Source organism: Syngnathoides biaculeatus, chromosome 14 (assembly GCF_019802595.1).
Source record: "Syngnathoides biaculeatus isolate LvHL_M chromosome 14, ASM1980259v1, whole genome shotgun sequence".
Classification (NCBI taxonomy): domain Eukaryota; kingdom Metazoa; phylum Chordata; class Actinopteri; order Syngnathiformes; family Syngnathidae; genus Syngnathoides; species Syngnathoides biaculeatus.
The window spans coordinates 6,090,787-6,107,286 of NC_084653.1; the positions used below are offsets into that span (position 1 = coordinate 6,090,787).

The 16,500-nt window shown below is 40.0% G+C and overlaps 2 protein-coding genes across 2 annotated transcripts in view; both read right to left on the reverse strand.

The window, feature by feature from the left end:
• The window catches only part of rif1 (replication timing regulatory factor 1), a 54,535-nt gene extending 49,820 nt beyond the window's left edge, over positions 1–4,715 (reverse strand). The window contains exons 1-4 of the mRNA XM_061841096.1: positions 4,500–4,715; positions 529–653; positions 371–449; positions 188–284 (exon numbers count right to left, since the gene is read on the reverse strand). Of these exons, the coding sequence (XP_061697080.1) occupies positions 188–284; positions 371–449; positions 529–644 (292 nt within the window). The 5' untranslated portion in view covers positions 645–653; positions 4,500–4,715. The remainder of the gene's footprint in view (positions 1–187; positions 285–370; positions 450–528; positions 654–4,499) is intronic.
• A 43-nt stretch (positions 4,716–4,758) lies between these two features.
• tnfaip6 (tumor necrosis factor, alpha-induced protein 6) lies at positions 4,759–16,162 on the reverse strand. Its single transcript, XM_061841098.1, has 6 exons — positions 16,001–16,162; positions 13,497–13,634; positions 11,560–11,721; positions 5,634–5,862; positions 5,518–5,558; positions 4,759–5,125 (listed from the first exon to the last, which is right to left on the reverse strand). Exons 1-6 carry the CDS (start codon positions 16,098–16,100, stop codon positions 4,989–4,991), a joined length of 807 nt encoding a protein of 268 aa, XP_061697082.1. The 5' UTR covers positions 16,101–16,162; the 3' UTR covers positions 4,759–4,988.
• Positions 16,163–16,500: the final 338 nt, after the last annotated feature.

Consider the following 16,500-nt stretch of genomic DNA (forward strand, 5'->3'; position numbering starts at 1 on the left):
GGTACATTAAAATGAGTATTTACACATTTCAATAATACATTTTCATTTACATATCAAACACGGCATTCGAGACTTCTGAACAATGGATGTAAGGATGAAGTCATTTCTAAGAATGATTAGGGCCTTCATTTGTCCTTTTAATTCAAATGCAAGATGCTTGAAGAACTTTTTTTTAAACAAAACCTACCTGACACTCCAGAGACAACGTCCGAATGGTAGACACAAAAGCCCAAAGCTTGTAGGGCTGCTTGGCTCAGCTCAGCATGTGGACTGCTTACATGAGTCTGCAGGCAACACCGGGTGGTGGCAGTTAGCTGGCAAGCATAGCTCTTGAGGTACAACTTTCCACCTATAAAATAAAACAACTCACCAGGATGGCGCTACCCAAGCGGGAAAAGTGCTTAGTGACAACAAGGAGAAACTGGCGGCCTTTGTCTCCACTGAGCCGACTGCAAAATAGTAACATTGAAAAAAATTTTAAAAAAAGGAAACTTATTTGATGATGATGAATAACAAGGCGAGACCTACTTGGCAATGGTGAGGTAGGCGTCAGTCTGCTCAGAGCGTCCAGCGGTGCTGTCCTCCAGACACTCCAGCAGGGGGACAATGCTGAAGCTGCTCGGAGGCTCCGCCGATGCCATCATCGTTACTCGCTGCAACAAGGCATCATCATCATCATGAGGATGCCTTCCCCCCCCCCCCTTTTTTTTTTTTTTTTTTTTAAATCAAACTAAAATATTTGACCTGCTTTTGTTTAACTTTTTGTTTCGATGCCACAACAGAAGGGGACCAGTGATAGGGAAGATAAAGAAAATGTTTTATATTTGACATCCTTCACTAGTTAGAGACGGTGGCACTGAACAAACAACAGGAAGCAGAACTTGAGGTAGCAGAAATGAAGATGCTGAGGTTCTTGCTTGGAGTGAACAGGTTGGATAGGATTAGAAACAAGCTCATTAGAAGGATACCCAAAGTTGGATGTTTTGGAGACAAGGTTAGAGAGAGCAGACTTCGATGGTTTGGACATGTCCAGAGGCGAGAGAGTGAGTATATTGGTAGAAGGGTGCTGAGGATGGAGCTGCCAGGCAAAAGAGCAAGTGGAAGACTAAAGAAAAGGTTGATGGATGTTGTGAGGGAGGACATGAGGACGGTGGGTGTTAAAGAAGATCCACGATATAGGCTTAGATGGAAAAAGATGACCCGCTGTGGCGACGCCTAACAGGACAAGCCGAAAGGAAAAAAAATTCTTGTGATTTTCTGTACATTAAAATACTGTACTAAGTTTTAAGTCTGTCAATATTTTGCATACAGTTTCCATCCTTAAAGTACTTTTGATTACATAATTTTGTATATGAAGCTATTAAATAGTGTGAGCTGTGTTAAAGGGTGATTAATTAGTTTAACAACATAATGGTTTCTCTCTTTTAAAAGTTGTGTGAGAAGTGAAACTAATGTATGTTGATGTTGTACATGTGAATCATTTATACATTCTGAAAGACTGTTTTTATCCAAGGCTAAATTTACACTGAAAGTCCAATTAACCAATGCTACTTTATCACCAATATACTATTACTGTATTTCCATGTATATTTCTTGTATCAACTTATGGCTGCGTTTACACAAACCAATGAAACAACTTGCAAGCGCCGATACTCGAATTCGAAACTCAAGCATTAAATTCGAAACTCAAGCATCAACACTAGGAATCAATTCCGGTCTTGCCTGTGTGGAGGTTGCATGTGATCCCCCGTGCGTGAGTGACTTTTTAGCAGGCAGTCTGGTTTCTTCGCACATCTCCAAAATATGGGTGGTAGCTTAACTGTAGACTACATTGCCCGTAGCTGTGAATGTGAGTGCAATTTTTTTTTTTAATATGCTTTGTGATTGGCTGTCAACTAGTTCAGGGTGTACCCCGCCTTCTGCCCTAGTTGGGATAGGCTCCAGCACTGCCGTGACTCTTACTCAGGAAATGGATGGATGCATGGATGATTTTGTATGCATTTACATGTTTTTTGGTCAGAAGTATGCATGTATTTGGCACCCAATTACAGTGCTGTGAAAATTATTTTGCCCTATCCTGATTTCTGTTTCAAATAATCAAAATATTAATATCACTTAGAGACAATCCAAGGAAATATGAAATGCAGTTTTCAAATGACAATTCAAATTCTTAAAACAAAAAATCCAGGCCTTTGTGAAAAAGTAACTGCCCCCGCTTAAACAAAGTTTCTCTGACTAACCACAAATTTGGGAAAGGAGAGTTCAACTTTTCAAGCCAGACCCAAATCTGACTGCCATACTCGTTAAATCAAGAATTCACTTAAATAGAATCGGTCAGAGACCGTGAAGTAGGGTAGAAGATATCAAGGACCAATGCATCACGCCACCATCCAAAGAATTTAATATTTAGAAAAAAGGTGATTGATATCCATCAGTCTGGAAAAAGGTAAGAACGTCATTTCCAAGGCTTTGTGGTTCTAGCAAACCACTGTCAGAGACATTATCCACAAATGGAAAAAATAGTGGCAAACCTACCCAGCAATGGAAGACCAACTAAAACTACTCTAAGAGTGCAATGATGACTCATCCAGGAGGTCACAAAAGAACCTTCAAACATTATCAAAAGACTTACGTGCCTCGCTGGTCTAAGTTAAGTGTTCATGACCCTACGTTAAGAAAGACAGCCAAAAATGGCCTCCACGCGAGACTTCCAAGGGCGAAAACCCCTGCTGTCAGCAAAGAATACAAAGGCTCGTGTCACATTTGCCAAAAAATATCTTGATGATCCAGACTTGAGAAACATTCTGTGGACAAATGATTAAAAAAATTCAACTTTTTGGAAGGTGTGCAGCCCATTACATCTGGTGTAAAAATGGCACTGAACTTGATAAAAAGAAAAATGTTCTTTTTACAGTGAGGCGTGGTGGTGGGAATCTGATGGTCTGGAGCAGCTTTGCTACTTCAGGACCAGAACTTGCTGTGATTGAGGAAACAATGAATTATGCTGGGTACCAGAAAATCCTGAATGAGAACGTAAGGCCATCAGTCCATGGCCTCAAACTCAATCGCTCTTGGATCATGCAGCAGGACGATTGGAAACACACCAGAAAAAACACTTAATGGCAAAAAAAAAAAAAAGGAAGCAGAAATAATGTTTTGGAGTGGCTAAGTCAAAGTACGGATTTAAATCCAATTGAGATGCTGTGGTGTGACCTTAAACAGGCAGTTTTCTTGAAATTTGTTGAAATAATTCTGCAAAGAAGAGTGGGATAAAATTCCTCCAGAGCGATGTGTTAGACTCATCACCAATTATCAGAAACGAATGATTTCATTTTTCCTTCCAAGGGTGGCACAACCAGTTATTAGATTCAGGGACCAAATACTTTTTCCACAGAGGGTCATAAAAGTTTTGATTTTTTTTTTTTGTGCCTTAGTAAATTGAATTATCATTTGAAATCTGCATTTTGTAATTCTTTGGGTTATCTCCATGATAATAAAATTTTAATGATGATTTAAAAAATGTGCATGATATGCAAAAAAAAAAAAAAAATCAGGAAAGGAGGCGAATACTTTTTCATTGCGCTATTTTGGCTGTCAAGCATGTACTGACAGGCTTTTTCAGATCTGTTTTATGGTGCACTCACGCTTGCAGATAATACGGAGTTGATTTTCACCGACATTTGACAAATAATTTACACTGCCTTGACCCATACAGTGTATATGTTATTTTGCCACGTAAGAGCAAAAGAAAATGAAATCTGAATTGATTCTCTCCCACTGTAGATAAAAACACATTTCACACACATATACAATTTTGTTACTTCTCTTACACTCACTTCAACCGGAATGTGGTTCCTTAATGGTTTTAACTCATAATGGACGAAATGGTCACGATTTTAGATAAGAATCTCCCACATGAAGTAAAACAAACAAAAAAGGACAAATGAGTTTCAGGAACACTTAAGCCTCAAATAAATTACATCCCTCTAAGCTCAACGTGAAGATGCCTTCAGGAGATCCAGCTCTGTAGACGAAGTAATACTCAACCTAAACCAACTGTATACGCAGCTCAGGTGGTAGTTACCACGTTATACTAGTCGCATTTACAGTCGTGAAGGCTAAAACAATCCAAAATCTTAAATTGAAAACGCATTTATTTCCTCATAGTTATAAAAAAAATATATTTACCTTGTATTACAAGTTTTTAACTGCCTGGCAGGTTTTACAGATATTAGCAAGAAAAGTACGAGAATACTACGCTAGTTAGCACAGCTAGCAAGCAGTTAAAAAACAAACTGATGCGAAGCTAAGAGTTCTCCTGACTGCTCATCTACACGTTTTCTATAGCACAAAGGCACACCAAATAACTAAGAAAATGAATATATATTTTTATATTAATTACAATACAGTACAACTGTGAAACATACGCCACACGCGCAGCACGGAATAGCTGCTCGCTCGAGATGCAAAGGCGACCTTCCTCGCAGAAATGACCTTACCGAAACAAGTAACAATAAGGCCGGCCGTCTTCTTCGAATTGTCGGCGTTTGGAGTGCTGCACTTCGGCCTGTTGTATTTAACAACACACGGCCTTGCTTAACCACAATTGCAATGCGCCTTGTTTTTCTCTCGCCCCGCGAAATAGCTGGCGCCAAAGCACTACACAGACGTCAAAATTACCTCTGACCCAAACGTCACATCCTGCCCAACCTCACTGCTGAGCTTAAAACGAGTTTCCGGTACAATAAAAATCCATCTCAAACTTTATTTTTTTCCCCCCTCCCACTTTATTTATTGATTTCATACAGTTGTATTACAGTTTAAAACACTTTATAGATTTTAAAATTTTATTTTTCGTTTGATGCATTGAGGTTAACATAGAAGTCAAGTCTTGACTAGTCAAACCAGGATATTGGTGGAAAGAGCAACATAAAGACACGTTTATCAAGCAGATACAGTATATGTCTTTAATAATCAAGATTTAGTTACTAAAGATGAGAATGTTGGTCATTTAAAATTGTGTACTTCTGTGACAGTGCAGACGCATTCATGGCAAAGTACTGTAACTGGAAGCCCTCAGCAGTGACCGAAGCATCCGAGCGGAACTTCAGCGTCATCACATTCCCTGTAATGCAAAACAAAACAAAAAAACATAGACTTTATCCACCATTCCTTCCCATAACGCTTAAGAACCTTGAGGTCATTGGTGAACTTGAACCTATCTGGTCACCAACCAATTGCAGGGCATAGATCAAGCCTGCATTTACACCCACATTTACACTTTTGGATAGTTTGGAGTCCTTTTTTATGCTTCTATTAGCGGGGAGTGGGTGGAGCGTAGAAGTACCCGCAGAAAACTCAGACAATCTCTCCATATTGAAAGGCCAGAGCAGAGATCCCTGAACCTTAGAACTGTGAGGCAGACTTGCTCATCATTGCACCTGATAGTACTCGAGTGATTTTTTTTATTTTTTTTACTTTATCTGGATATTCAGCAAAAACCTAATGGTGGCTCACCTGTGCTGATTATGTCTTCGGGTAAATAATCACCACAAAATCTGAAAAGGAAAAGCACATTTGAAGCCGATTTGATGTAACAGAACAGAAGGTCAGGTGACCCCAGTGACACGCACCTTCCAGCAAAGCCGGTCACGTCATCGTAACTGTCGTAAACTTCCAGGAAGTCTGCCAAGCATGCTGTGTCATCCTCTACATCAAACTCCAGAAAGTGGAGGAGGATCCTCTGGCCCAAACGCACTCGGATGTGCCAGTAGCAGATCTGGTCATCCTGGTATTCCTCTGGGAAGCCAGGGGATTGGATAATTCGCTGTTGGTCAGTGAGAACACCGCCGCACTCCTTGGCTGGAAGACACATCATTATGATTTTATTCCACTTAAGCTGTCCAAAGTTTTCCCACTGAGGGCCACAAACAGAAAAATGGCAGAAAGGTGTGGTGGGGCAATACGTTTGGGATTTATGAAACATACTGTAACCAATTCAATGGGGTGAAGGTCAACATATGCTGCAGTAGTAGTTAAATATATATATTTAAAGAATGAAATCTGAGACTCAACTCGGTGTTATCACTGACAAAGCAACACATTAATAATGTGCTATCTAAATAGAAGAAAATGTGTGATGTCATACATGATTCAATCTTAAATATTAAAAATAGTGAATTACAGTTTTGAATTAAAAATTGTGGGACAAATACATACATTAACTTTTCTTTTCTATTATATGTACTGTACTTATTAATACTGTCATTTAAAATACATTATCTTGTAACATTTCACTTTTTTACATTTTTATTCATTTTAAATATGCCATGTCCTGTGTTTAATTTTATCATTAGAATGTGTGATGGGCCAGTAAAAAATGTGCATCGGTGCACAGATGGCCCCCAAATGAACTTTGCAAACCACTGATCTTGACTGACAATCATCATTAGACTAGAAAAGCATTATGGCAGATAACCACAATGTGCAGTATATCAAGACATCTTCTGATTTTATTTTCTCATGCATTTCTGGACACAACTGGATGAATTTTGAGTGCATGTTACATTTGAATTTAATTTGGTAATTGCATTTGATAAAGGGATATGTTGAAGAAGGGGTGTGTAATTTTTGTTAGCCAGCAGTAGTTTTAAAGACAGACTTAAATAGGAATGTTTCAAACAAGATTGTAGCACATTTTACACAGAAAGCAGACAACTGACTTTAAGTCTAAAGGTAATTATAATACACAACTCAATGAAATGCAAACCTTTATAATTTACAGTATTTATTTAGTTGAATAAATTGAATGCAGACTTCCTCACAGTCAAGAGGACCTAGTTTTGAATCATGTTCAAGCCATCCTGTATGGATGTTCTCCTCATGCTTACATGAGTTTTCTCAAGGGCTGCGCACACTTTCCAGAAACATGCATGCCAGGTAAATTGAAGACACTAAATTGTCCGTAGGTGGAAGGAATCTGAGTGTGAAAGGTTGTTTGCCTTGTGATTGGCTGATGACCAGTCCAGAGTGTACCCCACCTCTCTCTCCGGCATAGGCATAGGCTCTAACTTATAAGAGTGAGAATTTGTCGAAGAGAAAAGGGATGGATGGATGGATGATAATGCCAAAATAATCCCATTCATCTATCCGTTTTCAGTACCGCTTGTCCTCACCCTGATTGCGGACATGGTGGAACCTATCCCAGCTATCTTCAAAGTACACCCTGAACTGGTTACCAGCCAATTCATTTCAGGGCACAAATGAACCAGCAACCAATCACAGTCACACCTACAGGCAATTTAGAGTGTCCAATAAATCTTGCATGTTTTTGGGATGTGGGAGGAAACCGGGAGTGCCCGGAGAAAACACATGCAGGCACGTGGAGAACATGCAAACTCCAAACAGGCAGGCCGGGATCGAACCCAGGTCGTCAAAACTGTGGGGCCAACGGTTTACCAGCTGATCCACCGTGCCGCCCTAGATGGAATAATTTCAACTTTTTTTTTTTCCTTTCAAGCATGACAATGACAAATCCCCAATTCTGGCAGATAGGCATGAGTCGCGACTACTTTAAATAGTCATCTACCGACATCTTATCCACATGACTTTCATGTCATCAAGGCTAAGCCTGAAGGCAATGTCGATAAGTCACAAGGAGGAAACCAGAGTGCGGTTTTGATTTCAGACTCTGTCGTGACCATCCTGGAGTGATTAAGCTCCCTTGTGTCGTCACTCATGTTTGACATGGAGCAGGGGGTGTTCTGCAGCGTTTCAGACTGCATGACTGGTTTTCAAGTGTGGTTACCCCCACTACAGTCATCATCATCGACATAATTACCACCACTGGGGAGTTGTAACCAAGCTTCTCTTGCGCAATAATGCAAGATGATTTCAACATGATGTTCGATATTGACCTCCGTCAGCCTAGCCCAACTGATTTAGGTGGGGATTAAAAATTATTAAAAGTATTTCTTGTTCCTAACTTGTAAACATTTTAGTCTTAATGTAGTCTGAAAAAAACTAAACTACAGATTTTTTAAATTTATCCACATCAAACTCTCTCATCCATCTCTTTATGAATTTTAATTTGTGCATTGATACACAGTCCTGTTGTAATGGGAAGGGGCAATCTCCATACTCAAAATCAGATCAGAAACAGCTTTATTGGCTAAGTGTGTAAAAACACACAGGGAATTTTTCTCTGACAGTCAGACATTTAAAACAAGGAACAACAAAGCAACAAGAACAAAGAACAAGACATTTCTGTTGATAGGAACAGTCATGCAAGATGTTCCCACAAGTATGGAAATATCCAAACTAGTATCCCTGAGTCCCAATGAAAGGAACTCTGAATGCTTCAGCATACCAAGAGATTTTGGACAGTCAAACAGATTGGGGATTAACCCTTCCTGTTCCAAAATGTCTGTGCACAAAGACAAATTTGTATGAATGAACTTGACTGGCCTCTACAGTCCTTCCCTCAATTCAATGGAACACCTTTGGATTGACATCGAGTGAACAGTGAACGAGTCCTTCTTATTGAATATCAGTGTGACTTCACAAATATGCTCCTGGAAGAATGGGTAAAAATTCACATAAATCTACTTCTAAGATTTGTTGGATGCCTTTCCAAAAGAGTTGAAGTTGGTACAGCAGTTCAATTTTGCTCTCATCTGACCAGACTATATTCTTCCAGCATTTTAACTGGCTAGACCAAATGTTGTTCAGCAAACGTTAAATGAGCTTTGACATACTTTTTTTCAGCAATGGGGTCTTGCATGGTGAGCGTGGATACAGACCATGGCGGCAGAGTGCATTACAAATTATTTACCTTGTGACAACAGTATCTGCTAGTTCCAGGGCTTTTTGATGCTCTCTTCACGTGCTCCTTGGCTCTTTGACAACTCTTCAGATTATTCTTTGCACTCTTGTGAGAAATCTTGTGAGGAGCACCTAATCGAGGCTAATTTATGATTGTATGATTGGCTTTCTACTGATGTATTATGGACCCAATCATGCTCAGCAGAGCATTCAGAAGCTGAGGTATGCACCTGTAATCAATGCCATTGCTATGTTTTGCAACAATTGTTTTGTGATGGTCTTGAGACAGCTCTGCTCTTACCCATCATGAGATGTGTCTTGACTCATCATATCTTGGCAATGAGACCCTTTTGGAGGACATTAATTAGGACTGAACCAACCTGATATTAATGTGGACTGACAAGATGTTGGGTTTTTGTTTGATCATTGTTTGATTTTAAGTATTGTCTTGGCCTACCACGCCTTTTTGCAGCTCCCTTTTTCATGCGTTCTGTTCTTTTTTTTCTGTGTCATTTCACATTTTTACACACAAGTTCATGTATGGTCTTATTTTTTTCTACTTTCTTTGTATGTACCAAGTACTAGGGTTATTTCCAACATCTGGCCAAATTTTCAGGTTAATACCACTTTTGGAAGTATATTTGGTGAGAAAATTGGTGACATTAAATACCTGTCCTGATTTCAGTCGCTTGATATGCAATATGTGGGGTAAGGAATGTTCTTTTTTATTTACCGCCACTTCCTCGTTCTTAAATCAATGAAGTTGCTTTTTGTGTCACAATTCACTGAGTCATAACTTGGTAGTCTTTAGTTTTCCTCTCAGATATAAAGTTTTTTTCATGGTAAACATTGAATGTTTAATATTTGAGATTGTTGGCCCTGACATGTTTCTGAAATTATTTTTTGGGGAAAAAAAACATTCTAGGCCGCACGGTGGATCAGCTGGAAAGCATTGGCCTCACAGTTCGGAGGACCCAGGTTCAATCCCAGCCCTCTTTGTATGGAGTCTGCATGTTCTCCCCGTGCCTGCATGGGTTTTCTCCGGGCACTCCGGTTTCCTGCCACATCCCAAAAATATGTAACATTAATTGGACACTCTAAATTGCCCTAAGGTGTTATTGTTGTGAGTGTGGCTGTTGTCTGTCTCTATGTGCCCTGCGATTGACTGGCAACCACTTCAAGGTGTACCTCACCTCCTGCCCGTTGACAGCTGGAATAGGCTCCAGCATTGCCGTGACCCTTGCGAGGATATGGAAAATGGATGGATGAAAAACCATTCTAAACACACATCGGACCACACTATATACTTAAAGGATGAATTTAGACTATAAGACATAAAATAGTCTGGCATGAAGAGTCTATTTCACCAGCGAGCTAGGAACACGTCCTCCCAGGCAGAACTCTCTCGCAATCAAACGTGATCTAACAAAACGGAAGAAAAAGACAAAACAATTCTGGCCAATGGTTCCTGAGTCTTTCCAAAGGTCACTGGAGACATAAGCATTGTAAAATGGCAATGTCATAATCGTAGACTTATCGTTGAAAGTACTTTACTTCTTTCCATCTGGAAAACCCACTTTCATACAAATTAAATAAATACATTTTTATTGATTTCAGTATTTGTCGTTTCGAGTGCCCTTTTGGTTGGCTACATTCTGTTGTCAGTTCACTGCGTCACGACTCAGGCAATGTCAGCATTCCTCAGATATCAAAATAGTTTCGGTTGTAAATATTGAACACAATATTTAAGATTATTGGCCCCAGCCTGATTAGGTCTTTATTATCAGTAGACATCCACTCTTGACTTAACACACTTCAGACTTGAGGGTAATCTTATGGGAAAATTTTATGAAAGATAAGATAGCCTGACATTTGTCATCTTTAATCAGGAAGGAACAAAATTAAGACAAAAACAGTCATCTTAATGTGTGTACTGGGCCTGAGGCATAACTTGGGTATAGTTGCCTTCTGCCATGTGCATGAAGATTTTGGGTCATAAAAATTGGACACATTTATTATTTAAGATTGTCAGGCCTGACCCATTTTGGACCCTGTTGTTGTGACAAATTTACTCTAAACACATGCCATACTTCAAGATAATCCATTCATGCATCTATCCATTTTCTGAGCCACCTATCCTCACGAAGGTCCCGGTATTGCTGCAGCCTACTCCAGCTGTCAATGGGTAGGAGGCATGACATACCCTGAACCGGTTGCCAGTCAATCGCAGGCACATGGAGACAGACAACAGTCAGACTCACAATCACACCTTGGGGCAATTTTTAGAATATCCAATTAATGCATGTCTTTGGGATGTAGGAGGAAACCGGAGTGCCCGGAGAAAACCCATGCAGGCACGTGGAGAACATGCAAACTACACACAGGCAGGGCCTGGATTTGAACCCCGGTCCTCAGAACAACACTCTACAGCTGCTCAACCGTTCTGCCACTACAAGATAATCCTATAGGATAATTTTATACAACATCTGATTATCTGCTGTTTACCATCTTTGGTCAGGAAGGGGCAAACAGCGGTAAAAACAGCTCGTTCATTTATATGTGTGTATTAGACCAAAGTGTCAAACCTTAACCTTCAAGTTTCCAGCAAATCCCAAGATAATTTGACAAGACATCCCACACACAATGAAAGAATAGCCTATTGTTGCTGTGTGCTAACCACAAGTCTCTTCTATTCCCCACTACTGGTAGGGTAAGAAATTTTAGTGGTGTACTTACAGCTAGGATTGTAGCAGTACACGTCCCATTTCTCATTTTTGTTGAGCCTGTAGCCATAGTCGATGATGCCAACCTTTCCGAAGCCACAGTTGGCGCCAGCTTTGACGATGGGGTAGCCGACGCGTCCTTTATCAAACCATCCTGCAGCGCACACATGGAAACCTAAACAAGAAAAAATCCTGATTATGAACATTCTTTGCTCTATTCAACCAACCGCGATCTCTCCCACCAAATCTCCTTGGCGGGAAGGGAACCTCCTAACAACCATCTTGAGACATGTTTGGTGGGTTCAGTTGTTTTTCATTTGTGGAGTCAGTGTTCCTGTTACGAGGAGTAGACCCCTACCGAAACAGGCCTGATAAAAGGCCGACCTCCCCCTTAAATTGCTGAAGGGCAAAGTCTTTTGTAAGTGCTGACAGGTGATTAGTTTGGAAGGGAGGTGCTGGGGAGGGGATCTGGTGGTGCGGTGCTTGTGACATCCGAGAGGAAAGTGTATGGACTCATACCTAGTCAGTGCCATGGGGGTGATGTCACCCATGAAAGATGATGTGAACACTTTTACAATCCACCAGGGATGTCTTCATAATTGGGCGTCATGCGAGAGTGTCCTCTGGAAATTATTGTTTCATGCATTGTTTTGGTGTGACATCCAGCCTACCACAATATACAATACCTCCATCCATCCATTTTCTTGGCTGCTTATCCTCACTAGGGTCGCGGGAGTGCTGGAGCCTATCCCAGCTGTCAATGGGCAGGAGGCAGGGTACACCCTGAACTGGTTGCCAGCCAATCACAGGGCACATTGAGACAAACAGCCGCACTCACAATCACACCTAGGGGCAATTTAGAGTGTCCATTTAACGTTGCATGTTTTTGGGATGTGGGAGGAAACCGGGGTGCCTGGAGAAAACCCACACAGGCACGGGGAGAACATGCAAACTCCATACAGGCAGGGCTGGGATTGAACCCGGGACCTCGGAACTGTGAGGCCAACACTTTCCAGCTGCGCCAATGTGCCCCCACAATACATACAGTGTGAGAAATCTTTTTTTTTTTTTTATCCGTAACTGAACGAGTTTGCTTAGATACAAAAACATAATATTGTAACACTTTTGTGGTTCTTATTCACTAAATATGTGTTCAAATTTGTTTTTAAAAAAAATCATTTTATGAGTAAAATACAATATATTTGATCCCCAAGTAGTAGTACTTGATGGAGAAACCCTTCTTGACAAGCACAGCAATGAAAGGTTTCTTTTAGTTGCCGTGATTTGGACACAGCTCAGGAGTTCACTCATCTTAACAGAAATTCTCTGAATCATTCACGTTGGATGTTGATTATTCAATTTCCTCCAATTGGGTTGAGGTCTGATGACTGACTTGGCCATTCCATGACCCTAACGTGCTTCTTCTTCAGCTACTCCTTTGCTTTTCCTTTTCCTGATGGTTTTGTTCTCTTGTTCCTGACATCTTTTGGTCTCACCCATGGTAGTAAAGAGATTATTAGACATTGATTCCTCGAACAGCTGTGCTCTATTCACATGACAAGTTTAGGTCAGAAGTATTACCAGTTGGTTGATTGTGCACAACTGCATGCCACATGGGCATCGGCCAAGCTGAGGGAGACTGAAGTCCCTCTGAGTTGAAAAGGATCAAAAACATATTTCCTTCAATAATATTCACATTTATTTTTTAATGTGTATATAGGTTAATGCATTTTTGACCGATAATACCTATGATAATATGTAATTAATCAAAAAATGTATTATTCTACAAACTCACAAAGTGAGCAGGGGGTTGAAATGATTACAGTATTTTTCTCCTCAGTATATAAAAAAACTCTTCTTCTGCATGTTAAAGTATCCCTTTGGAGGTCAGTTTGGATTTGGGTCTAAGCTAGGATGTATCCCAGAGTCGGGTGGATATGCTTTTCAGACCTATTTGCCGAGCGGCCTCCAGTTGCTCATAAGTGGCCAGGTTCCCTCCCTCGTACTTGCACACGGCTTTGGCCTCCCTGTACGTCAGCTGGTATCTCCCTTTGCGTGACTCTCGGTGGTACACTCCGGCTGCTTGTTCTGTCAAAAAGAGACCAGCACAGCTGAAAGCGGAAATTCATTTATTCATCCCACAACAGACAACCCCCATTGTTCAAGTTCCATTTGCATTCTTCACTGACAGATAACATATTCTGGTCAACAATGAAGACTAAAATTTCAAATCAAAGTATAATTTAAAACTTTGGAACTACAATAACATGAAGTATTTTTCCAACAATGCACAAGAGAGTTACACAATTGCTTGTATTGTTTGGTGCTTAGAAGAATTAACAGAGAATGTTTTTATTTAATAATAATCTTATCTCACGAAAAAGCGCAGCAATGTAGGTCATCAAAATTGTTCCTACTGAGAGTTCAAAGGGCTCAAACACTCTCCTCCTGGCAAATGAAAACAATCGGCAGACATTAGTCGTACCCACGATTGAGAAAGCAGATTTTTGAAAGAATTAGGAGACACTGCATATTTTTATATATTGTTTTATATATTATGTAAGTTTTAAAAATATTTGTATATCTAATGTACAAACCATAGAGGTATCCATGCATCCCCCCCCACACACACACATATATATCTATACTTATCTATATAAGAGACATTTTAAAGTCTTCACAAAAACTTGACATACACATCCTTGTCAATATTGAAGATAAGAGATTTGGACAAACCTGATATACTGTAAGTGATTTGTCAACATCAAAGATAATTTAGAGCCATAAACGAATCAGTACACAACGTTACCAACATCAGCAATAATTTAGGCCCTTATTTGGTCCAAACTGACGTATACATTCTTAACTTCAAAGACAGTTTCAAGTCTTGGAATGAACCTACCGTGCGAGTTTTCATCAGAAGCACAGACTATTTGATTCTTCTACTGACAAACAGACAATTCATCCAAGTCAACACTAAAGCGTTCTCATTAAAGGAAAATTCCGGTGGTTTGGAGTAACAATGTATCCAGTAGGTCATGTAATATGTACTCTATCTTGATAATGTGATGTTTATTCCTCTCTCATTTAATAGTGTTTTGAGAAGATTTTTATCGACAATTATGAATTTTCAGGTGCGCCACCATTTTCTTGGGTCACATGCCCTACGTGCCGTTCCAAACGCTAGATTACATGGGACACCATTATGCCCAGGGCTGATTTCTCGGATTTGTCCTCATTTGATGAAAAAATAGCAGTATCGGTTGATCGGGAAGACGGAGGAATACTTGCATACAAATTTGAACCTGTGGCTGTAAATAATGTTGAATATTTGGATGGTTTTTTTGGCCGGAATAACGTGGCTCAACCGGGGAGCGAGCTCGTCAGACTCCATCCGACTATTCAATAGCCATCCGAATATTCATAATTATTTACAGCCACGTAATCGACCGTTTGGAACGGCACGTAACACGTCACATATGCCCATGTAGGTCAAAATGGCGGCGCACCTTAAAATTCACAATTGTCGATAAAAATCTTCTCAAAACACTATTAAATGAGAGAGGCTTTAAAATCACATTATCAAGATAGAGTACATATTAGGTGACCTATTGGATACATTGTTACTCCAAACCCCCGGAATTTTCCTTTAAGATCAAAGACAATTTCAAATGGATGAAGAATGACAATCTGAAAAGCAAGTGTTCAGGAAATGGATCAACAAATGCATCAGTTTGGCAACTGAATCACTTCTGCGATCTGTATGCTCCATTCATACAAAAATACCTACAATATGGAAAAACAAAATACTCTATGTTGGAAAGAAAGAAGAAAGAAATTGTGACTTGCTCTGTGGCTTTCTCCTTTGGGAGTCAGCCTCTGTTTTGGCTTCACGCATGCATGAGTACAAGACATGCTGCTTATGATAAGCTCGGCTCATAATTTTGCCCGCTGTTCTGTTTGCTGTGGCTGTCAGCGACACATTAGTACGTTAAGCATGTAGTCCTGAGTCATTTTTGTCCATCTTTGTTTAGTCATTCCGCAATTACTTTGCATGAAGTCACAGACTTGCACCGACTCCATCGTCTGTTTACTAATGACTTCCATTCACACTGTTAAGTGCCTCTTTGAAGATAGCTTCTTACTGCTTGGCAACCAAACTAAAAATGTCATGGGCCAGAACATTTAGTATACTGTACCTGCATAATGAAAAAGGTGTACACGCACAAAAATAATAATAAACTGCCTTAACCAAAATAATACTGACTAATTCTGTGAGGAACTATCACAGAGGTATTTATTTGAGTAATTAGTGTTTTTTTATTGTGGTTTTAACAGTAGTGCATTACAGATAGTTAGTCTAAAACATCATTAAACCCCATTCAAAGTTCGCTACCTCAATCGTCACGTTAATTTCAGAGTTTTTCCAAGAACAAGAATAAACACTTATTTACCCAGCCATATGGAGTTGTGAAATATGCCGTTTCTGTAGCCCCAAGTGTGCGCCTCTTTGAGAAGGAAGCTCAGGGTCCATAAGAGAGCCAGAAGATGCATCGTGGAAACTGCTGTCCAGATGTGTCTGTATGTTATGTGGGGACCCCCTCAGCTAGGAGAGCTGGCCCCTATTTATGTGGCCCTTGGAGAGGAGGAAAAGGGAGGAGGACACTGAAGAGGAGGGGGAGGGGTGTGACTTTTGCGAAGGGGGATTAACTCAAACCATTGCCAGCCCTTGCAATATTGTGAATTTGTACAACTTCCAATTCTTGATAAATACACTTGAGCCTCATCATCATTTTGTTAGATTGGAAACACACTCGTAGAAATTAATTGAAGCAAATTAAAAAACAAACAGATACCAGCAAAATGCATTACAGAAGTAATATATTTTTATATCAAATTAGCTCGTCACTTATTTTTAATTGTCGCTATCATAAGACTTTACCGTACAGGCAAT